Source organism: Crinia signifera, chromosome 11 (genome assembly GCF_055691185.1).
Source record: "Crinia signifera chromosome 11, ASM5569118v1, whole genome shotgun sequence".
Taxonomy (NCBI): domain Eukaryota; kingdom Metazoa; phylum Chordata; class Amphibia; order Anura; family Myobatrachidae; genus Crinia; species Crinia signifera.
This window is the reverse complement of record NC_139227.1, coordinates 68,410,806-68,436,442: the sequence shown is the minus strand read 5'-3', so window position 1 is coordinate 68,436,442 and position 25,637 is coordinate 68,410,806. Positions and strand designations below refer to the sequence as shown.

Below are 25,637 nucleotides of genomic sequence, written 5' to 3'. Positions count from 1 at the left end.
TTATTAGAAAGACAATGGGCCAGATGTATCAAGCTTCAAAAATGGAGAGTGATAAACAGCCAGCCAATCGGCTCCTACCTGCCATGTCACAGGCTGGGTTTAAAAAACGATAGGTAGGTGCTGATTGGCTGGCTGTTTATCACTCTTTATTTTATCACTTTTTGAAGCTTGATAAATCTAGCCCACAGTCTCCCTAAACTCCTCCCTCCCTATGTGTATCCCCTTCCCCTGGCAGGGGGATAGAGTCATTGGGTCACCAGCAAGTTGTTAGACAGTCATTAGCGCGCCTGTACACTGCTTCCTGCTTCTTCCTCATGCTGTGGACACCATTACTGCAGCAGAAAGGAGAAGGAGATTGAAAATGACTCTCAAGGGTCACAGCCTCCCATTCAAGGCACAGAGAATCTAATCCTACCTATTAGAGAGGTATTAGATCTACCTCTGGCTGATCCTGTAGAGGGGAATCCCTTCTTTGTTTCATATAGGAGGCAGGACATAGAGTTTCCAGAACTGGCTGATTTGGAAGATGTGTTCAAAGTAGCCTGGAAAAACCCTGAAAAACGTTTCCAATTGTCAAAGCGTTTTAAATCCAACTTCCCTTCGATCCTTCGGGTAGGAAGGCGTGGGAGGAGCCTCCAGTGGTGAATGCTTCGGTGTCCCATTTATCTAAAAAGGTAGTACTCCCGGTTCCCGGGACTTTAACCTTAAAGGATACAGTCGATAGAAAGCTAGACGGCACAGTTAAGGCTATTTACATGGCCAGTGGCACATCTCAACGCCCAGTGCTCGCTAGCTGCTGGATGACTAAGGCTGTATTTACATGGGCTACCCAGATACAAGAAGGGTTGCTGGGTGACATGGACATGACTACGGTAGCTGATAAGCTGCGTCACATCCAAGATACAGCTAAGATGTTGTGAGAGGCGCAAAAAGAACTTTGCACCATTAATGCGCGTAACTCAGCCATGGCAGTGTCGGCGGACTCCAAGCGCAGTGTGGAGAATCTTCCCTTCACAGGGGAGAGATTATTTGGGAGTGAATTAGATGACTTATTCTCGAAGGCCATGGCCAGCAAGTCCACCTTCCTCCTGTCTGCTTCCACACCAGTAAGACGCCCCTTTTCAGTAAATACCCAGTGTCCATCGACGTGAAGGATGGCCTACCTTCACGTACCGGTGTGGGGACCACACCGGGCATACTTAAGGTTTGCCATACTGGACGAGCAGTTCCAGTTTCAGGACCTACCCTTTGGCCTGTCCACCGTTCCACGCGCCTTCACCAAGGTAATGGAGGAGATGATGTTCCTTCTGAGGACCCAGGGGATAAATATAATTCCATAACTGAACGACCTGCTCCTAAAAGCAGTGTCAGAGACGAGTCTGCTTGGAGCAATCAAAGCCACCTGATGTGTGCTGTCGGACTACGGGTGGATACTGAACATACACAAGTCTCTAGTGCCGACCCAGCGTCTCCAATTCTTGGGGATGATATTGGATACGGTGGAGAGGAGGGTGTTTCTCCCAGAGGACAAAACAACCACACTCCAACAGTTGCTGGTGGAAATGCTGACCCCAGAGAAGGTGTCAGTTTACCTATGCATCGGGTTGATGGGAAAAATGGTGGCTTCATTCAAGGCAATTCAGTTCAGGAGAATCCACTCCAGAGTATTCCAATGGGACCTGTTGAGCCAGTGGTCCAGATCACTCATCCACATGCACAGGTTAATCCACCTGTCAGCTCGGGCAAGACATTCTCTACAGTGGTGGCTCAACTCCCCAAACCTCCTTGCGGGACGGAGATTCAGATTACAGGACTGGATTCTGTTGACAACTGACGCCAGTCTCCAGTGCTGGAGTGCGGTGACACAAGGGGTGCAGTTTCAAGGAAAATGGTAACCCTTGGAAACTCAGCTTCACATCAACAACTTAGAGCTGAGAGCAGTCTATTACGCTGTATTGCAGGTTCATTCCCTCCTGGAACATCGGGCGATTCAGGTCCAGTCGGACAACGCAACGACAGTTGCATATATAAACTGGCAAGGAGGGACAAAGAGCAAGGCCTGCATGAGAGAAACCACTAAGATCCTTGCCTGGGCCTGTGGCAATATCTGCTATCTTCATTCCTGGGATGGACAACTGGGAAGCGGACTTCCTCAGTCGCCATGATCTTCACCCCGGGGAATGGGGATTACATCCCCTGGTTTTTGCGAGCATTGTAGATCTGTGGGGAGTGCCGCAGATAGACCTGATGGCCTCCAGGGTCAACAAGAAGGTCGACGGGTACTGCTCGAGGACAAGAGATTCCCAGGCAGAGGCTGTGGATGCTCTGACTACAACGTGGTCATACAATCAGGTGTACCTGTTCCCTCCTCTCCCGCTGTTGGGAAGAGTATAAAAGAGAATCCGAAGTCAAAGGGTGGAGGCGATTCGGATAGCCCCAGACTGGCTTTGAAGGGCATGGTACTCAAGTCTGCTAAACATGCTAGTAGAAGACCGTGGCGACTGCCTCTTAGAAGGGATCTTCTGGTTCAAGGCCCTTTCGTCTACCAGGACTTAGGGCGGCTTTGTTTGATGGCCTGGAAGTTGAGCGGCCGATCTTAGCTCAAAAGGGATATAAGTCTTCAGTCATTACTATGATGACTCAGGCCAGTAAGTCGGTGACCGCATCACACTATCACAAGATTTGGCGTAGATACATGGCATGGTGTGAAAAGTTGAGTTTTCGACCAGCGGATTTCAAACTGGAACGGTTTCTGCATTTTTTGCAGTCGGGCCTAGACTTGGGCCTCTGTCTGGGGTCCTTAAATGTTCAGGTGTCGGCCCTTTCTATCTTCTTCCAAAATAAGTTGGCTGCGTTTCCAGAAGTCCAGACCTTCTTACAAGGAGTCCTGCGTATACAGCCCCCTTTTGTGCCTCCAACAGCACCTTGGGACCTGGAAGTGGTTCTAGCCTTCCTTCATTCTTCGTGGTTTGAACCTTTGGATTCCATAGAGTTTAAGTACCTCACCTGGAAGATGGTGACGTTGTTGGCTCTGGTTTCGGCCAGGAGGGTGCCTGAGCTGAGTGCTCTTTCCTGTGAGAGCCCGTATCTGATATGTGATCAGGATAAGGCGGAACTTCGGACAAGACAACAGTTCCTGCCAAAAGTTGTTTCGGCGTTCCATTTGAACCAGCCGATTATGTTGCCTTCGAGGTTAGGGCATCAGGATTTTCCTGAATCCTCAGGACCCTTCGGACTTAAGTCAAGAAGACTGCCCGTGTTCAACAGAGTGTCTCTTTGTGCTTTATGACGCACAAAATAAAGGCTGCCCGGCTTCCAAGCAATCAATGGCTAGGTGGATCCGGTCCACCATAGAGCATGCCTATGGGGCAGCACAATTGTTGATACCAGCTTTTGTGAGAGCTCACTCCAAAAGAGCGGTGGGCACATCCTGGGAGCGGCTGCTCGGGGTGTTTCAGCATTGCAGCTATGTAGAGCTGCTGCTACTTGGTCGGGTAAACATACTTTCGTCAAATTTCACAAGTTTGACGCTTTGGCCAAGGATGATATCCAGTTTGGGCAGGTGGTGTTGCAACAGGCTCCACACGTTCCCCCCCCTTCTGGAAGCTTTGGGACCTCCCCAATGTATTGAGACCTTAGTATCCTATCTGAATGATAGTGAAAATAGAATTTTAATACCTACCGGTAAATCCTTTTCACTAAGTTCATATGGGATACTGAGCGCCCGCCTCAGTGCGGTGTTCTGATTGCAATTCTTTGTGATCTTGTTCCAACTGTTCTTGCAAGTTGCCAAACAGTGAGTTCAGTATTCTGGTTTTTACCTTACAGGTCTGAAAACCTGAGTTGTAGCATCTGAGTTTTGGTGACTTGTTGCTTCTTACTAATCACAGTAGTGATTATTGTTATGTTAAATGTTACAATAACAGGGTTAACTAAATTTAGTTAAGTATGTTGTTGTGATTGTTGTGGTGTGCTGGTGTGAATCTCACCACATTACTTGTTCATGTTAATCCTACCTCACATACATTCATCCTTCCTTCGGGCACAGTTTCCTTAACTGGCGAGTAAGGGGGAAGTAGAGTGGAGGAGCCAGCACACCCTGGTTAAAGGAAATGTATGTGCCTGTCGGATGACCTCTATTCCCCAATGAGACCTCAGTATCCCATATAAACTTCGTCAAAAGGATTTACCTTAGGTAGGTATTAAAATTCTATTTATTCAATGTAATCCCGCATCCCCTGCTGTTACTGTCCCTGTGTCCCCTGCTGTCACTGTCACCACATCCCCTGCTGTCAGAATCGCACCTTTAATAAAACTCACACATTCCCATTGCTAAAAAATCACCAGAAATCGCAAGTGATTTCTGACTTTGTCTAAAATATCACACTATTACATCTCGTCCTATATGTCTATTTACTAAAACTGAGTTATAAGGTGTGTGTGTATATATATATATGTATGTATATATGTGTATGTATGTATGTATGTGTATATATATATATATATATATATATATATATATATATATATATATATATATATATATAGGCCACTAGATGTCAGCATAGGACAACTAAAGGTCTCTGCAATATAAAAGTATTTGTATTTATTTGTTATTATTTTATCTGCACATTTTAGGGGGTATTCAATGATGTCTGGATTTTTGGCTTGCCATACCTATTCAATGCAGTCGTTTTCAGATATTTTATTCGCCGATGCAAGTTTGTCTTTGTTAAAAAGTCAAGGGTGAAATTTATTAGGATGAGAGATTCAGAAAGTGAGAGTATTGGTAAGAAATCTCCCATTTTCTTTAAAGCGGCAATCACTTACACTGCAAAAAAAAAATGGAGATTTCTTCCCAAATCTCTCACTTTCTGAATATCTCATCCTATTAAAATTCCCCCCCAAATCTACATGGGAAGAAAATAGTCGAAAACTGCAGCATTTTCATCTACAACACGTGGATCACGAGTAATTTGCTGATCCGTCTGTTTTCCGACTGCTGACTGCATCAAAAATGATAATACATCTCGGCAAAGCAGCACGTATCGTGCTGGTATAAAACCTTTCCCCCCTTTTCCACAACTGTCCTTTTTATAGAATTGGTTTGGGGTTTTTCATTCTGAACTCTGTTGAGACATTGTATTCATCCCAGCATCTGGCAGCAGGCATGTTTGATAATTCCATATCCAGATCTCTCTGAAATAGTTTGTGCAGACACACTGAAATTTTTGTCACGCAGCATTCCCAACTTCATTAAACTTTCCTGGCTGGCTGGCAACTTTTAGCCTATTGGGCAAGTCCAAAGCACTGGCCCATAAGTAACAGCACATCGTAAAAAAAAATTTTTTTATTTTTTTTAAATATGTATTAATAAAAAAAAGATTAGGCCTGGAGTTGATTATACCATAGACACTTTATTATTATAACTTTGACAGGCTGCTCCCCCTGCATAATAATACCAGCACAACACAGGCCGCTCCCCCTGCATAATAATACCAGGACAACACAGGCCGCTCCCCTTGCACAATAATACTAGGACACCACAGGCTGCTCCCCCTGCACAATAATACCAGGACACCACAGGCTGCTCCCCCTGCATAATAATACCAAAACACCTTAGGCTGCTCCACCTGCATAATAATACCAGGACACTGCAGGCTGCTCCCCCTGGATAATTATACCAGGACGCCACAGTCTGCTCCCCCTGGATAATTATACCAGGACGCCACAGGCTGCTCCCCCTGGATAATTATACCAGGACGCCACAGGCTGCTCCCCCTGGATAATTATACCAGGACAACACAGGCTGCTCCCCCTGGATAATTATACCAGGACGCCACAGGCTGCTCCCCCTGCATAATAATACCAGGACGCCACAGGCCGCTCCCCCTGGATAATTATACCAGGACGCCACAGGCTGCTCCCCCTGCACAATAATACCAGGACACCGCAGGCTGCTCCCCCTGCATAATAATACCAGAACACCGCAGGCTGCTCCCCCTGCATAATAATACCAGAACACCGCAGGCTGCTCCCCGTGCATAATAAAACCAGGACGCCGCAGGCTGCTCCCCCTGTATAATAATACCAGGACGCCGCAGGCTGCTCCCCCTGTATAATAATACCAGGACGCCGCAGGCTGCTCCCCCTGTATAATTATACCAGGACGCCGCAGGCTGCTCCCCCTGGATAATTATACCAGGACGCCACAGGCTGCTCCCCCTGGATAATTATACCAGGACGCCACAGGCTGCTCCCCCTGGATAATTATACCAGGATGCCACAGGCTGCTCACCCTTGCATAACAACAAGAGGACAACACAGGCTGCTCCCCTGCATAAAATGAACAGACACCACAAGCTGCTCCCCCTGTATAATTATACAAGGACACCACAGGCTGCTCCCCCCCCGGCATAATAGTACTAGGACACCGCAGGCTGCTCCCCCTGCATAAGAATACCAGGACACCGCAGGCTGCTCCCCCTGCATAATACCAGGACACCGCAGGCTGCTCCCCCTGCGTAATAATACCAGGACACCGCAGGCTGCTCCCCCTGCATAATAATACCAGGACACCACAGGCTGCTCCCCCTATATAAATTTACCAGGACACCACAGGCTGCTCCCCCTGTATAATAATACCAGGACACCGCAGGCTGCTCCCCTTGGATAATTATAAAAGGACACCACAGGCTGCTCCCCCTGGATAATTATACCAGGACACCACAGGCTGCTCCCCCTGGATAATTATACCAGGACACCACATGCTGCTCCCTCTGGATAATTATACCAGGACAGCACATGCTGCTCCTCCTTGCATAACAACAAGAGGACACCACAGGCTGCTCCCCCTGTATAATTATACCAGGACACCACAGGCTGCTCCCCCTGTATAATTATACCAGGACACCACAGGCTGTATGTGTCCTGGTAATAATTATACAGGAGGAGCAGCCTGTGGTGTCCTGGTATAAATATACAGGGGGAGCAGCCTGTGGTGTCCTGCAGTGCTCCCCCTGTATAATTATTACCAGGACCCCACAGGCTGCTCCCCCGCATAATAACATCCAATAAATGTCACTTCACCTGCCTGTCACAGGCACTGCCAGTGCCTCTTAAGTTTCGCCGGCCGGGTCCGTGCTGCAATGCTGCGGCTCCTGCCTGGCTGTCTGTCCTGCTTTCCCGCGACGCGGCACGCTCATCCTCCGTCCTCCGCCCCTTCCCCCTAGATGCACAGGTGGGTGGTGATTCAGAAATTAATGTGATACAGGTGGCGTAGCCACCTACAGGACAGGACTGGAGGAGGAGGAGGCCTGCAACATTACCTGTTAGAGCAGCCCGGGGAGCACATGGCCCCCTGACCCCCGGCCCAGCCCACTCCTGGATCTGAGGAAGCAGAGGATGGGACCTTTGTGCACACCTACAGTGCACATGTTGAAAGGGGTCCTGGTGATGCAATTGCATCATCGTGGCCCCGCCTCTGCTATCCAAGGCCATAGAACAGGCATTGTGGAGCAGGGGTGGAGCTATGATGAAGCGATTCTAAGGCATGAAACCTGTCGTCATGTCCCCCTTAGATCACCCATTTGTGCTCTGTAAGTCAGAACCGGGGATGGGATGCTGAACACTTGCCTAGTTTTCTGGAGGACTGGAAGGGTCACACAAATTTCTGGAGGCTCCCAGCCATTCCAGGAGGGTTGGCAAGCATGAAACAAGCCCAAAGTGTCTGCTACTACCTTAAAATTGGTGAACCCTAACTGGTAACATGTACAGGTTGAGTATCCCTTATCCAGATATCTGTTATCAAATTATATTTTAATACGCTAAAAGTACTACTGGGGACATTTGTAATTGGCACTTTTGGCACTATTGGGGACATCTTTAACCAGCACTACTGGGGATGTGATATGTAACTGGCACTATAGGGGACATCTGTAACTGGCACTATAGGGGACATCTGTAACTGGCACTATTGGGGACATCTGTAACTGGCACTATTGGGGACATGATATGGAACTGGCACTATTGGGGACATCTGTAACTGGCACTATTGGGGACATCTGTAACTGGCACTATTGGGGACATCTGTAACTGGCACTATTGGGGACATCTGTAACTGGCACTATTGGGGACATCTGTAACTGGCACTATTGGGGACATCTGTAACTGGCACTATTGGGGACATCTGTAACTGGCACTATTGGGGACATCTGTAAATGCTACTATTGGGGACATCTGTAACTGGCACTATTGGGGACATCTGTAACTGGCACTATTGGGGACATGATATGGAATTGGCACTACTGGGGACATCTGTAACTGGCACTACTGGGGACATCTGTAACTGGCACTACTGGGGACATCTGTAACTGGCACTACTGGGGACATCTGTAACTGGCACTACTGGGACATGATATGTAACTGGCACTATTGGGACATGATATGTAACTGGCACTATTGGGACATGATATGTAACTGGCACTATTGGGACATGATATGTAACTGGCACTATTGGGACATGATATGTAACTGGCACTATTGGGACATGATATGTAACTGGCACTATTGGGGACATCTGTAACTGGCACTACTGGGGACATCTGTAACTGGCACTACTGGGGACATCTGTAACTGGCACTACTGGGGACATCTGTAACTGGCACTACTGGGGACATCTGTAACTGGCACTACTGGGGACATCTGTAACTGGCACTACTGGGGACATCTGTAACTGGCACTACTGGGGACATCTGTAACTTGCACTTTTGGGACATGATGTGTAATTGGCACTACTGGGGACATGATATGTAACTGGCACTATTGGGACATGATATGTAACTGGCACTATTGGGACATGATATGTAACTGGCACTACTGGGGACATGATATGTAACTGGCACTATTGGGACATGATATGTAACTGGCACTACTGAGGACATCTGTAACTGGCACTATTGGGGACATCATATGGAACTGGCACTACTGAGGACATTTGTAACTAGCACTATTGGAACATCATATGGAGCTGGCACTAAATATGTGCAAGCTAATGATTGTTTGGCATTCAGTGCACAAACTTTGTTTCATGTTTTTCATGCACAAATAAAATATATTTGTGTGTATTTCTTGTGTTTAGTGTGTTTATACAAGATAAATACATTTTGTGCACTCATTAGGTATGCAATTTATTGAATTATCATGGTGGTCTTAATGTTCTAAAATATGTTATTTTTTAATTACAGAATCTCAGGCCATACCTAGCTCATTATGGTGACATTCCATGTCCAGATGCTAACTACGCTCAACCATGTATGGGATGTCCTAATTACTGTGATGGTAAGCACTCACTAAAGCTGGGTACACAGAGTTATCTGTCCAAACTGTCTGGTGGGAACAAAAATCAAGTATTTTACAGGAGCAAATGACAATCAGCCACTCTTAAAGGAAAGAGCTGTAGATCATCTCAAATTCAGCAATGTACAGTGGACTTTATTTTGTATTTTGATTAATTCGGTCCTCCGTGCATTCGCACGGAGGACCGATGTTTAGTGTCTGCGCACGCACAGGCGCGTTTCTGCGCATGTGCAGACACAGGGTGCGTGCACCCACGGCGAACTTTCGGTTTGCCGGGTGCACGCACCCTACACACCGAGGGGGGTTGGAGAAGGGAGGGGGGCGCCGGTCAGCCCCATTAGCATATGGGACCACCCAGCGTTCCATGGGCCTTCCCCATGGAAAATCATCGATGGTTTATGGCCAATGTTGAATACTTTTGCCATTGATGGGGGAAGAACCAGATGGTTTCCCTACATCAATGGCATAGTAGAAACAATGTTTATTTATTTTTTCCTTCAAGGTTCCGAGACACAGAGCATATCTCCGCCTCCAACACCTGGAAGCGCCGCCCCCACATTTTGTTTGGTACTCCGGCCATTCAGTTAAAGGTGATGGATAACCATCGATAGCGAAAACTATCGATGGTTATCCATCACATAGTTTCTGACTATCGATGCCTGGGTGCAGAATCACCATCGATAGAAACCATAGATGGCGACTGCACTGATGGCCATCACTAGGCTGATGCTGTTCCCCCCCCCCCCCCCCATCAAGCATCCCACTACTGATGAATCCCCCCTTCAGGCACCCAGACCCTACAGCTGTGTCCACATCATCCCTCCCCCACCAGTCAAGCACCCTGTTGCTTTTATGCAATTGTTTAAATACCCACAATCAGAACCAGACTTCTTTACTGTGATGACTAAAATACAATCAGTGCTTGAAGTGGGCTGGTATACACCAGTGAGGCATATCGGCACTTCGAGCACTAAATGAAAAACCCTGGCACTGTCATTTCAGATTCAGTGCTATTCATTCAACCGGTAGCTAATGAGTAACTGCATGTCCGCTCATGATTGGCTGCCAGTCCGCAGGCAAATTTAAAATGATGGAGACCATAGGCGACTGTACACAGGGGGCCTCACTGCCGATGCCCCCGTGATTTTGGGCTCATACCGTGTGGCATAATGGGAATTTTGGCTCATACCGTGTGGCCACTGGAGGGTCGGCAGTTCACCCCTCGCCCCCGTGCAAAGGGGGTACCTGCTGCGAAGTCTGGGGAGCGGGTGCAGGCGGGTCCATGCCGGCTTTTGACAGGAGCCTGCAGTGGTGTCCTTGCCACGCGCTGTGTTTAAAGCTGGCGGCGGTGGGAGGGTCCCTGCAGTGAATAAGAATTAACTAGCGCTATCTGCCGGGCTATGCAGCGGCGCAGGAAGAGCTGCCGGGATTGAAAACACTGGCCGCACGCTGATTGGCTGAGATTCAGCCAATCAGCGTGTGGCCAGTGTTTTCAAAACAGAAGCGCTTCCCATAGCGCTAGTTATTTCTTATTCACTACAGGGACCCCCCACCGCCGCCAGCTTTATACACAGCGCCGCAGGTACCCGCGCGGCAAGGACACCACTGCAGGCTCTTGTCAGACGCCAGCATGGACCCCCCTGCCCGCTCCCCAGACGGCGCAACAGGTACCCCCGGCACCGGGTCGCCCCCACCCCAACTCGCCTTGCACCGGCCCTGCGTGTGGCATGTGATTTTTGGCTCATACCGTTTGGCATAATGTGATTTTTGGCTCACACTGTGTGACATAATGGGATTCTTGCCTCATAATGTGTGGCATAATGTGTTTTTTGGCTCACACTGTGTGACATAATTTGAATTTTGACGAGATTCGCTCCATCTGTGTGTGTGTGTATGTATGTATGTATGTATGTATGTATGTATCTTGTGTGTGGCTTGAGAAAGGGGTGCGAGCCCCGAAACGTTGCTTAATAAACCACAGTTTTTTCATGCTAATTACAAGTCTCCGAGTGCCGCGCCCAACATCAAAAAGGCCCAACAGCGCCTGTTCTTCCTGAGGCAACTCAGGAAATTCAACATCCCACAGGAGCTGCTGTGCGTATTCTACACCGCCATCGTGGAGTCTGTCTTATGTTCCTCGATCACAATCTGGTACGGTGGCGCAAGCGAGAACGACAAACAAAAACTGCAGAGGGTAGTGAAGACTGCGGAAAGGATCATAGGGACCGACCTCCCCCCGATAAGGGATCTGTTCTCATCCAGGGTAAGGAAACGTGCTGAGAAGATCGCAAACGACAAGCTGCATCCTGGTCACAACCTGTTCGACATCCTACCATCCAGAAGACGGTTCAGGTCCATCCCCGTCAAAACGTCCAGATCCGCAAGAAGCTTCTTTCCGTTAGCCGTCCATCACCTGAACAATCCAATCAAAGCGAATGCAATCCCAATATCAACAGCCAAACAACGTGTCCCTACTTGGCGACCTGACCACCATAGTCGTAGCTAGAAATTAAATGCTTGTAATGTCTTTATGTAATATATGTAATGTCTCCCTCCCCCCCTTTTCATCCCTGCTTGATGCTGCACTGTAATCCACAAAAAATTCCTAGTGTGCGCAAGCACACATGGCCAATAATGTTGATTCTATTCTATTTTCTATTATATATATATATATATATATATATATATATATATATATATATATATATATATATATATATATATATATACGAAAACTGTGTATCCTTTAGGGTACAAATGGAACAGCACTCCTCTTTAAAGTGAAGAAAAAAGTTCCTTATTTATTTTGATTCAAGATTCAATATTCAATATGGTTTCAGGCCACCAGCATGACAACAGTCAAAATAAACAGCATTGTTAGGAATAGTGGGACATTGATACATTCACCCATCCATATTTTGGCTGTAACGGCGTCAGCCAAAATATGACCCGCACCGCCACCCACACCACGGGTCACGCTGCGCTCCACGTAGTAGGCCAGTGACACGGCACGATGTGTGGCGCACACTGGCGTTGCCATGGTGTTGAGACGCTAGAGAGGCGGAGTAGGAAGAGGCCGGAGACCACGGCGTGAAGTGCTGTGATCGTCTGTCGGCTCACCCTCGCCCTAAGACCCCCGCTAAACACCACATGGAGACTGAGGTATGTAAACACTTAAGACACAGATGTACTATATGAGTGGGCTGTCAGATATTTCTAACTGTGGTAAAGCAGTACATATTTATTAAGTCCATATATGGAGATCCGGGAGTGTGACGCTGTTGATTGACCCCACCTGATTGGCTAGCATACTTTACCTACACAGGTGCTACAACTCATTAGACATATGGTGGCTTTAAAAAGGCTTGTTGGCAAGTTCATTTGTGAGTCAGTCTGGAGGAAGGCAAGTTGTGCCGAAACAGATTCGTCGACTGCTACCACTGACACACAGCCGTTACAGCCAAAATATGGATGGGTGAATGTATCAATGTCCCACTATTCCTAACAACGCTGTTATTTTGACTGTTCTCATGCTGGTGGCCTGAAACCATATTGAATATTGAATCAAAATAAATAAGGAACTTTTTTCTTCACTTCAAACAGGAGTGCTGCCCCATTTGTACCCTAAAGGATACACAGTTTTCGTATATACTTCTCTCGGTCCGGCACCCATACCATACAAACCTATGTTTAGTGCGTGAGTTGCTTATGTTTTCATATATATATATATATATATATATATATATATATATATATATATACCCCCCCTTATATCTATCTATATATATATACAGTATATATATAGATAGATAGATAGATAGATATATATATCTATACAAGAAAAAAGAATTTATCGGAGAGCGCTGGACTTAGTACCACCTAGTCAATTATACACTGGTTACTGAATGAAACACCAATCACATTTAATTTGACAGTTCTTTGTCCCCTTCCAGAATGATACGTGAGATTCGTTCAAGATTGAAGTTCTTTATTAAAAACCCAACGCGTTTCGTCAGAACGACTTCATCAGGGGTGTGACAAAAAGATTTAATTATTAGGCCTGCACGGCAATTAATATTTCATTCACGACAAAGTAAAATAAAGTAATGTGGTAGATTAGAGAGAAGCCAATCTGGCTTAACCCCTTCCCGCCGCAGCCTGTTTTTGCCTTCCTGACAGAGCCCTTTTTTTCAAATCTGACAGGTATCACTTAAGTGGGGATAATTTTTTTTTGCTTTTACTTATCCCAGTGATTTTGAGATTGTTTTCTCGTGACACATTGTACTTCAAGTTAGTGGTAAATTTTGGTCGATACAGTCTGTGTTTTTTTGTGAAAAATATCAAAATGTCGTAAAAAAATTGAAAATTTTGCAATTTGCAAAATGTTAAATTTTCTGCTTGTGAGACAAATAATCATACCACTCAAAATAGTTAATAACTAACAAAGACCATATGTCTACTTTATGTTGCCATCATTATTTCAACCTCCTTTTAATTTTTTTGGACACTAGGAGGCTTAAAATATGAATAGCAAATTCTCAAATTTTCAAGAAAATTTCAAACACTGATTTTTTTAGGGACCAGTTCAGTTCTGATGTGACTTTGAGGGACTTGTATGTGAGACACCCCCATAAATGATGCCATTTCAAAAACTGCACCCCTCACAGTATTCAAAACAGCATTTTGGAAGTTTGTTAACCCTTTAGGTGTTTCACAGGAATTAAAACAAAGTGTAGGTGAAATTTCAAAATTTCATTTTTTTTGCAGAACACAGTAGATTTTACTAGAGAAATGTGACTAAAAATTGATTCCCCCAATTCTTTTGTTTTCATAAATATCCTATATGTGGCCCTAGTGTGCACGTTGACCAAACCACAGGCTTCATAATAGAAGGAGCACCTACTTGATTTTGGAGCCTCCTTTTTTATGAGATTATTTTTTAGGCACCATGTAGGTTTCTAGGCACCATAAGATGCTAAAAGTTAGGAACCCCCCCACAAGTGACCCCATTTTGCAAACTACACCCCTCAGGGAATTCATCTAGGGGTATAGTGTACATTTCTAACCCCCAGGGGTTTCACCAATTGTGGTACAACTGGGCTGTGAAAATGAAAAATTACATTTTTTTACACAAAAATGCAGTTCTGGCTCAAAATTTTTCATTTTCACAAGGAATGAAGGAGACAAAGCACCCCAAAATCTGTGCCCCAATTTCTCCCGAGTACGGCAATGCCTCATATGTGACCAAAAAATACCATTTGGGTGCATGGCAGGACTCAGAAGGGAAGGAGTGATATTTGGATTTTGCAGCACACATTCTGGTGGAATGAATGGTGGGTGCTATGTTGCATTAGCAAGACCCCCGAAGCACCAATACAGTGGAACCCCCCCACAAGTGACCCCATTTTGCAAACTACACCCCTCAGGGAATTCATCTAGGGGTATACTGTACATTTCAAACCCCCAGGGGTTTCACCAATTGTGGTACAACTGGGCTGTGAAAATGAAAAATTACATTTTTTTACACAAAAATGCAGTTCGGGCTCAAAATTTTTCATTTTCACAAGAAATGAAGGACAAAGCACCCCAAGGACAAAGCACCCCAAAATCTGTGCCCCAATTTCTCCCGAGTACGGCAATGCCTCATATGTGACCAAAAATGGCAGGACTCAGAAGGGAAGGAGTGATATTTGGATTTTGCAGAACACATTCTGGTGGAATGAATGGTGGGTGCTATGTTGCATTAGCAAGACCCCCGAAGCACCAATACAGTGGAACCCCCCCACAAGTGACCCCATTTTGCAAACTACACCCCTCAGGGAATTCATCTAGGGGTATAGTGTACATTTCAAACCCCCAGGGGTTTCACCAATTGTGGTACAACTGGGCTGTGAAAATGAAAAATTACATTTTTTTTACACAAAAATGCAGTTCGGGCTCAAAATTTTTCATTTTCACAAGAAATGAAGGAGACAAAGCACCCCAAAATCTGTGCCCCAATTTCTCCCGAGTACGGCAATGCCTCATATGTGACCAAAAATGGCAGGACTCAGAAGGGAAGGAGTGATATTTGGATTTTGCAGCACACATTCTGGTGGAATGAATGGTGGGTGCTATGTCGCATTAGCAAGACCCCCGAAGCACCAATACAGTGGAACCCCCCCACAAGTGACCCCATTTTGCAAACTACACCCCTCAGGGAATTCATCTAGGGGTATAGTGTACATTTCAAACCCCCAGGGGTTTCACCAATTGTGGTACAACTGGGCTGTGAAAATGAAAAGTTACATTTTTTACACAAAAATGCAGTTCTGGCTCAAAATTTTTCATTTTCACAAGGAATGAAGGAGACAAAGCACCCCAAAATCTGTGCCCCAATTTCTCCCGAGTACGGCAATGCCTCATATGTGACCAAAAAATACCATTTGGGTGCATGGCAGGACTCAGAAGGGAAGGAGTGATTTTTGGATTTTCCTGCTTAGATTCTGGTGGAATGAATGGTGGGTGCTATGTGGCATTAGCAAGACCCCCGAAGCACGGTGAAATGATGAACCTAATAATCCATAGATGTGTGGTATATTTTAAAACACTCCTTTATACATAGGCCGGATTTGTCGGGGCAAGTTTCACAGTGGAAAATAGTATCCTTTCTTATTCCCTTTTTATAGCAAACTTTGCACCTTTTTTGTGTCCTGCCCTTTTTTGCAGTGGAGGGGATTTCGTTAGGAAAATGCTGCCCTGGTACAATACGGGGGCCAGTACTAGAAGTACTGGGGCCCTCTGCCTGCTGGTTCCCAAATATTAGGCCCTTTATGACTTCCTCTTGAAAGTGCATAAATGTCCCCCTCTGGCTGGTAGAACGGAATAGCACGTAAGCGTTATACAGTGCCATCTGGATGATATACACGGCCAGCTTCTTGTACCAGATTTTTGTTTTCCGCAGGGCACTGTACGGCTTCAGTACCTGATCTGAAAGATCCACTCCGCCCATGTACTTATTGTAATCTAGGATACAATTAGGTTTTGAGGTGTGGGTACTGGTACCTCGTACAGGGACGGAGGTGGTACTGTCTCCATGAATTGTTGTCAGTATAAGGACATCCCTCTTGTCCTTATATTTGACCAACAACATATTTTCGGTGGATTGTGCCCTGCTTTCACCCCTTCTCAGTACTTGGGCAATGTGCGTTTTTGGGAGGCCTCTTTGGTTCTTGCGCACAGTACCGCAAGCTGCTGTACCTCTTGAACCAAGGGCCTTAAACAGGGGGATGCTAGTGTAAAAGTTATCCACATAGAGGTGATAACCTTTATCCAGGAAGGGGTGCACTAAATCCCAGACAATTTTTCCACTAACACCTACGAGGGAGGGGGGGGCATTCTGGCGGTTCAATTCTTGAATCCTTCCCTTCATATACCCTAAACCTGTGGGTGTACCCTGAGGTGCTTTCACACAGTTTATACATTTTTATGCCATACCTTGCCCTCTTAATGGGAAGGTACTGGCGGAATTTAACCCTTCCTTTAAAATGTATAAGGGACTCGTCGATACAAATAAATTTTTCAGGGATGTACATCTCTGCAAATTTGGCACTGAAATGATCAATGACCGGCCTGACTTTGAATAGCCGGTCAAAGGTGGGATCATCTCTGGGTGGGCACTGTGCATTATCGGTGTAATGTAAAAATGTAAGGATTGTCTCAAAACGAGTCCGAGTCATGACCATACGGTAAAGTGGGGTGCTGTACAGAACATCTGTACTCCAATATTGCCTAATTTCTGGCTTTTTTACTATGCCCATATGTAACACCAGACCCCAAAACGTCATCATCTCTACTGCATCTACAGGGGTCCACCTAGCAAATGATGACGTGGGGTTTTGAGCAATAAACTGCTGGGCATATAAATTACTTTGGTCCACCATTAAATTTATAAAATCATCAGAGAAAAATAATTTGAAAAAGTCAATTTCTCTGAGACCTGTTGAATTAAATTGGATTCCTGGGATGGCCAAAAACTCAGGAACCTGGGGCTCAAAATTGTCTGGTGGTGGGGTCCATACGGGATCAATCATTTGGGGGGGGGGTCTCAGCTGCTCTACGGGGGCGTCTTTGAGGGGGTCCCTCATCACTAGAGGAGGAAGATGAGGTTGAGACGAATCCTTCAAATTCCCCGCTTGCATCACTGGCTGTGTCAGAGGCAAGCATGGCATATGCCTCCTCCGCTGAATACATTCTTTGGGATGACATTTGGGATGACATTTGGGATGCCATTTTTATTTTTGTGTTTCTGTAAGTGTAATGTTTCAACACGTGTATAGTGTAGGGGGGGTACAAACTTTATTTCAACACGGGGGGTATGTAGTGTGTAGAGTGTATGTAGTGCAGAAAAAAAAATACTTTATACAGGAATTTGATCCCAATAAAAAAAAAAAAAATTAGATCAACCCTGTGGCAAAAATGCTGATCTGTGATGTATTTCACTCAGCAACTTCAAGGCAGCTTTTGGTACAACCTTGAAGGGGTTAAAAAAAAAAAAAAGGTCCTGCGCCAAAAATTGAGCACAGATGTTGGTCAGTAACGTCCGTCACTGAACAGCGCTCAAAGGCAACAGGAATTTGATCCAAAAAAATAAAAAAAAATAGATCAACCCTGTGCCGAAAATGCTGATCAGTGATGTACGTCACTGATCAGCGCTCAGCGGCCACAGGACACCCACAAAAGCAACGTGGGTGTAAAAACAATTTAAAAAAAATAAACCACAGCACTCTCCAAAAAAAAAACAATTTAAAAAAACTGCAGAAAAAAAATTATATCAACCCTGTGCCAAAAATGCTGTTCAGTGATGTACGTCACTGATCAGCGGCCACAGGACACCCACAAAAGCAACGTGGGTGTAAAAACAATTTAAAAAAAATAAACCACAGCACTCTCCAAAAAAAAAACAATTTAAAAAAACTGCAGAAAAAAAATTATATCAACCCTGTGCCAAAAATGCTGTTCAGTGATGTACGTCACTGATCAGCGCTCAGCGGCCACAGGACACCCACAAAAGCAACGTGGGTGTAAAAACAAAACCCCACTGCACTCTCCAAAAAAAACAAACTGCAGATCAGTGATGCAGTGATGCAACACTGATTAGCAGTGAGGGGCAGCAGGCACACAACTGTGGGTGCAACCTGACAGGGTATAAAAAAAAACAAAAAACTTGCACCCCCAAAAAGTTGCTGATCAGTTAATTTATACTGATCAGCACAAAAGGGGGGGCAGCAGGGGGGGGCAGCAGTCAGTTGCACAGGCAGCACAACCTTTGGTGCAACTGACAGGTATATATATATATATAAAAAAAAAAAAAACCTGCACCCCCAAAAAGTTGCTGATCAGCACAGATATACTGATCAGCACAAAAGGGGGGGCAGCAGACACAAAATATAGCACTCTCTATCACTCTCTGTCACTATCTCTCACTATCTCTCACTATCTGTCACTCTATGACACTGCAGCAGCAGCACACAGGAAGTCACAAGATCCAGGAAGCATCCAGCTGCTGGCAGCACGCTACCAGCGGTGATCAGGTAAGTATCAGGCAAGGATCAGGTCAGTATATCACGACAGATTGGCACGGTGACCGCTCTGCACGCAATTCCAGACCGGAATGACGTCTGCAGCGCAGTCACCGTTAGTTTAAATCACGCGCCATGGCTGTGATTGGTCCGTCGGTCCGACGGACCAATCACAGCCTTGGGGGCAGGTGGGGTGAGGTGTGGTCATCACCGGTGACCCCCTCACGCCCCCTCACACCCGGCGGTGATTGATCCCTGTGTTACCGAGCGTCTGATTCGCCGGTAACACAGAAAAACGCTGCGATTGGCTGTTCACATTGAACAGCCAATCGCAGCGATCGCCGACGGGGGGGAGGCATCGCCGCCCCCCCTGGGCATGCTGGGACATGTCTGCTGTCAGGGACAGCAGACATCGTCCCTCTGTCACCGCGTCCCTAGACGCGGTGACAGTTTAAAGTCATGACGTATATATAGGTCATGTGTCGGGAAGTACATCCCGGCCATGACGTATATATACGTCAAATGTCGGGAAGGGGTTAAGATAATAAATAATTCCTGTGGGGATACGGTCCTTCAATGGTGGGCTCACAGGGCCAATCCGGTGATAGAGGAACCCAGTCTGGGTTAGTTTGTCTGACAATTACTGTAGTACACAGGGCCAATAAAGAGATGGATTTTAGGGGAAGCCAATCCGGCCTATTTTGTCTGTAAGCGTGAAACCATTGAATATTAGGCTCACCAGGCCGTATTCATACGGATGGACTTTTTAGATCCAATAGAAAAAAGGGGAGGGGTCCAGATGTGATTGACACCTCTCAAAATCACCACATTGTAGTATAAATCCCAAGCTCCTTCACTGGCTGATAGTAATACTATCAGCCAGTGAAGGAGCTTGGGATTTATACTACACTGTGGTGATTTTGAGAGGTGTCATTCACATCTGGACCCCTCCCCTTTTTTCTATTGGATCTAAAAAGTCCATCCGTATGAATACGGCCTGGCGAGTCTAGGGTTAATTTTGTTGGGAGCCAATTAACCTACCAGTATATTTTGGATTGTGGGAGGAAACCAGAGTAACCGGAGGAAACCCACACAAGTACGGGGAGAATATACAAATTCCACACAGTTAGGGCCATGGTGGGAATCGAACCCATGACCTCAGCACTCTGAGGCAGTAATGATAACCAATACACCATCCGTACCTACAATACAAAACTTACCCGGAGAAACCAAAAACTCAATATTTATAGTTTGGAGCTGAGAAGGGAAAGGGAAGACGGGATAGAAATGATCAAATATAAGACAAAAGAGCGATGGGATAAGCATAAGGCTATCCTTACAAATAACTAAGGATGAAATAGGATTTGAGAGAACTAGGTATGCAGTAAGTAGTCTGTAGGATATACTACTTTCATGTTTTACTAGATTGTCTTCTGACTTACCTCAGGAGTTCCTGTAGGTTAGGATATCCTGCTTTTCCAAGTTTCAAACCTGCTCAGCAATCAAGATTTAGTGTACGCATGAAGCCCTGTACACATGGAGCCGGAGGTGCTGAGCTTAAGCAAGGTTGCTCACCCCACAACGCGGCACACATATGCGGCGCACCCAAGATATGTGCTAAGCGATCTGCGCAAGCTTAGCAGGAAAGACAGTGCAAGCATTGTCTTTTCCTGTGAGCGATGGCGACATGGGGGACTGCGCATCACCATAGCTGGTGAGCACACACACGGAGTGATCAGATCGCTTGGAAATGGGGCTGAAATTGCCCCATGTGTATGCCCCTTTAGTCTGTGTTTCTTAGGCTTGGTACGCGCTACGCTTTGCCAGTCTCCTGGCCATAGTCAGGATGCCAAAGGCGGTATTGTGATGCCTGCATCCCCACCGTAGACAGGATGCTGAATGCATCTCTTATCCCTTTTCATCCCTTATATAACTGAATGTAGGCAACATGGACTATTATACAGTTTCCTGTATAGGAAAGAGTGTAAAAGTTGTATACTGTATTGCAGAGAAATGAGAACTTGTCTTTTTACTTTTGTCAACAGAAAAGTGTCAGGTCTCTTACAGATCTTCTGCCGCAGAATATGTAAGTCCTTGTTCTGACCTTCTCGCCCTATTTATGCTAGAAATCTCACTAATACTGTATTTATCGGTTTTGCCTGTAGTTTCTTAGCTTATTGATATGATTTCTGGGTTACTGTACCCACCGACCGTTTATCTGCAGCCCTGTGGGTCGACCAAAGGCTACCCACACAACCCCCCCCCCCCCCTCCCCGCAGCCTTCCTCTGAGCACTCAGGACAAAGAACTCCAGGACAATTATTATAATTGTCCACGGGGCTGCGATTCGTTATCGAATTGAAATCAAATTTTAGATTTCGCTTATAAATATAACCAAAATTGGATATAAAAATAGATGAAATATAACCATGTGTACACCCTATCACTCAGGATTACCCCTCCCTTTCATGCACCTAATTTATATCCCTAATCTGTGCGTCTGCCAGTGTGTATTTCAGGTTTTCACTCAGTCTGTGCGGCGGCTAACAACAGTCATCTGCAACTTTTGCAAATGAGTGACCAGGTCTGAATTAGGCCATTTGTCCACTGGATTTAAAGATAAGGATTGGATTACACTAGTTGGGTCACATTTTGTAGCCATCCTTCTCTTTGACCTTACACTGTTTACTATGCTGATCCACACTTTTACTTTTTTCAGTCAGAACTGAGGAGAGCTGTTGCAAGCATATCAGATAACGCTTATGAAAGAAACTACTTCCAGAATGTCAATGAGAATAGCTCTAGATCAATGCCTGCTCTTCTGGAAGAGTTTCCATGTGTTCAGCAAAGTGATTGTAGCTCAATGGTAATTATGTGTTCATTTACTGTATAGTTTATTGGATAAAACATTTACATTCACAGTCAACAATCAAATATATTAGTACTAGATTATGGCCCTTATTCTGGTTCACTCGCAAAGGCAAATTTCCTTCTCAAATGGACAAAACCATATGCACTGCAGGTGGGGCAGATGTAACTTGTGCAGAGAGAATTAGATTTGGGTGGGGTTTTACTTCAATGTGAAATCTAAATTGCAGTGTAAAAATAAAGCAGTCCGTATGTTCCCTGCACAGAAACAAAATAACTCACCATGGAATAGTGGGGTCCAAAATCACTGACTTTTCCTTGTGCTGAGGGAGGGGCCTATTGATGTGACAGTCCATCCCCACACAGAAGTGGCCTGCATAGTCTTCTCTCTTGGATTTTCCTGGAGACAAAAAAGTAGGTAATTATAGTACTGTAAGTACATACAGGTCGAGTATCCCGTATCCGAATATCCGTTATCCGAATTATTCCGAAATACGGACATTCCAGAAAGTGAAAAAAAAAAATTTTTTTTGCTAAAAACTCACTGGGGACATTTGTAACAGCATCACTGGGGACATGATATGTAACTGGCACTATATATGTGAAAGACAATGATTGCTTGGCATTCAAATTCAGTGCTGAGATAGTACACACATTTTGTTTCACGTTTTGAAACCTTGTTTTTTGAACAATTAAAATATATTTGTGTGTATTTTATGTGGTAATAAAATATATTTGTGTGTATATTATGTGTTTATACAGCATAAATGCAAGATACTTCAAAATACATCATTGAAATATTAAAATATTCCGAAATACGGAATAATCCGTTATCCAAAATTCTCCTGGTCCCGAGCATTTTGGATAAGGGATACTCAACCTGTACTAGTTATTACATTAAGGTGGCAGAGCCCTGGACAATTACACTTACACTAGTAGGAGTCCCAATAAATATTGATGCATCAATTAACCCCACACTGGTGCATTCTCTGCCATGAAGAAAGAAGGTAAAATACATCAATGTTCCATGGCATTGTACTGCAGCCATCTTAAACAGTAACGCATTAACTCCCCACTGCACTCCAGACAGCTATGCTTCTCTATATAAGGCAATGCACTGATTTCATGTGAGTCATAAGGCTGAGAATGCAGTGATTTGAGATCATCTGTTCTATATCTCCCATCTGTTCCGATATTAGTGGACTGTCCCACGTACCACCTATGTCCCACAGTGGAGGGGGTAATAGTTTGGAGTCCCCCCTTCCCATCACATGTGCACAGCTTCTATTAAGGGGGTAGTGACATCCCATGCCCCCACAGCAGGAAAAATTGGGCGTGGTGCAGAAGTGCTGCGATCATAGCTCATGCTCCTTGACCGAGAGGCCATGCCACTTATTTTCATATACTCCTTTACTTCACAGAAAGTTGGGAGGTATGCTGCTTCAGATGCTGTGCATGAATCCTCCAATCCACACAAAAATGTCTACGAACATGTTACTTCCTTGCATCCCTCCCGTGGTGTAACTAGGAATTTTGCCCTGCCCCCCCCCCACCAAAAAAGTTCCTCACCAGGTCAGTGGCCTTACCTAACCAGGGTCTACCCATGGGCGACAAAACTTCCTGCAGAGAATTCATTGACCTCACCTGATCTGTTAGAGATAGCTGTAGTGCTAGTTCCAGGAGCAGCTCCACTTCAGCCTTTAGACCGTTAAATACCTACAGAGAATCCAGCACCAGGAGGTTGGAACCTGGAGCCCGATTCAGACCTGGTCACTGGGCTGCGAATGTTCAGAGCCCAGCGATCAGGTAAATGCCACCCGCCTCACCCCGCCCCTGTGCATGGCTGCGATTATGTTTGCAGCCGTGCACACAATTAGAAAACCATTCGCAATCTAATGTTTTTCCCCCTGTTCACTGCAATCATCGAGGGGAGATGTAGGCCACCCAACCCACGGCTGGATTCGTAAGCATCACTCCCAGAAAGTGCTGGGGTGCCTACAAATTCCCCAAAGCTGTCAATCCTCAAACAGCCAGCGATGGCATGTGCGGTCATTACATAATCGCTCAGGCTGCAAATTTGCAGCCCAGTGAATGGGGCTGAATCAGCCCCTGGTCCCTCCCTTATCCCTCAGTCACAGCACCACACCAGAATGTTGAAGCCTGCCGCGGTGACTCAATGGATGATGTGCTCTTTCTTCTTTTAAACCCAACATGGTTGGGTGGATTAGGGCATAATAAATTAAGGGTAGGGCTTATTTTCATATTGCCATATGCCTGTAGATATAGGCATCACATCACTTCTAATAAAATACCCTCCAACATGATCCATTGCATTCGGTACAGAATGCTCTGTTCCTGAACTTCCCTCTTAATGTATGAGTGCCGTCATCTGAGTTGAAATCCTTCTCGTCAATCACCTAGTTCCACACAGGTGATGGCAATCATACATTAAGAGGGAAGTCCAGGAGCAGAGCATTGTGTACTGAATGCAATGGGTCATGTTGGAGGGTATGTAATAATAGCTTGCAGATGGTTGCTGGGATTATAATATATACATCCAAACTGACCAATATAGTACATCCTGTGCTGGGACTGTCAGATGGAGTCTAGAACTCTACTTTATAAGCAGGGAGAATGAAACATGGGTGGTAATGAGGGTTTCCCATGTTGCCAAGGTGCATTCCATAATGTATGTAACATGTAGGTAACCTGCAGATTAGAAATTGTAACACCTAGTCTAGGGCCACAGGTTACTCCCTAAACCACTGCAATTCTGTATAATTGTGTGTACAGGCGGGACAGCATGTGACTACATGACCTATGACATACGCCTCTTTGTCGCCATCCTGTAGCTTGGGCTGCAGGTGAATATATGGCCTTTTCCATCAGTCCCTGTCCCAGTGGAGCTTACAATCTATATTCCCTACCACATTCACACACACCTAAACACTAGGTTCATTTTTAACCTAACAGTAAGTTTTGGATTATGGAAAGAAACTCATGCAAGTAGCTTGAGAGGGATGCAGTTAAAATCCCGGCGGTCGGGATCCCGGCGTTCAGAATCCCGACGCCGGAATCCCGACGGCCGAAATGCCGACACATTCTCCCTCCTGGGGTGTCCACGACACCCCTGGAGGGAGAATAAATTAGTGTGCCGAGCGTAGCGAGGCACCGGGCCCGCTGCGTGGCGAGCGCAGCGAGCCTGCAAGGGGGGGCGATCCACGTCCCCCCCTTGTCGGCATTTCGGCTGTCAGGATTCTGAACGCCGGGATCCCGACCGCCGGGATTCAATACTGAATCCGCTTGAGAACATACAAACTCTACATGGCTAAGCGTGTGTTGTTCATTGCGACTTATGCCTGGTACACACCAGAATGATCCTGATTGTTAGTAGATCGTTAGCAGATTGTGCGATGGTCGCATGATCTGTTGGAGCACACGATCTGCTAACGATCTGCATCCAATCCCAATCCGATCTGATTCTGTATCTTGTTGAATGGGTCTTTTACAGATCCTACCTGCAGCAGGTAGGATCTGTAAAATGAGTAAACGACAGCGGGGACGCGCATCGGATTGGAATCGGATCTAAACATGCAAAAACATGCCCAATCTATATCCAATTGGTCGGAATTGTATCCAGATTGATGGGAATGAGCCCTATCGTTCTGGTGTGTACCCTACACTAGACCTAAGTGCTGTGTAATGCTAACCACTACACCAACAATGCTACCCATTGTTTACAATTCAGATGGAGAGGGACATTGTGCTTTGTGTTGTTTTTTTTTAGCTGCATGGTAAATGTGCCATAGATGTAGCACTGTCAATTCTATGATATTATTTGTTAAGTTGCATT

The 25,637-nt window shown here is 45.6% G+C and overlaps 1 protein-coding gene across 9 annotated transcripts in view; it reads left to right on the top strand.

Annotated features, from left to right (window-relative positions):
- Nucleotides 1–25,637, top strand: part of LOC146045897 (tesmin-like) — a 144,558-nt gene that overhangs the window by 23,679 nt on the left and 95,242 nt on the right. For 8 of the 9 annotated variants that reach the window (XM_083165015.1, XM_083165013.1, XM_083165014.1 and 5 more), the window contains exons 5-7: nt 9,246–9,339; nt 20,963–21,003; nt 21,636–21,782. In XM_083165015.1, coding sequence (XP_083021141.1) covers nt 9,246–9,339; nt 20,963–21,003; nt 21,636–21,782 — 282 coding nt within the window. The remainder of the gene's footprint in view (nt 1–9,245; nt 9,340–20,962; nt 21,004–21,635; nt 21,783–25,637) is intronic. The other variant, XM_083165016.1, reaches the window with a different exon arrangement.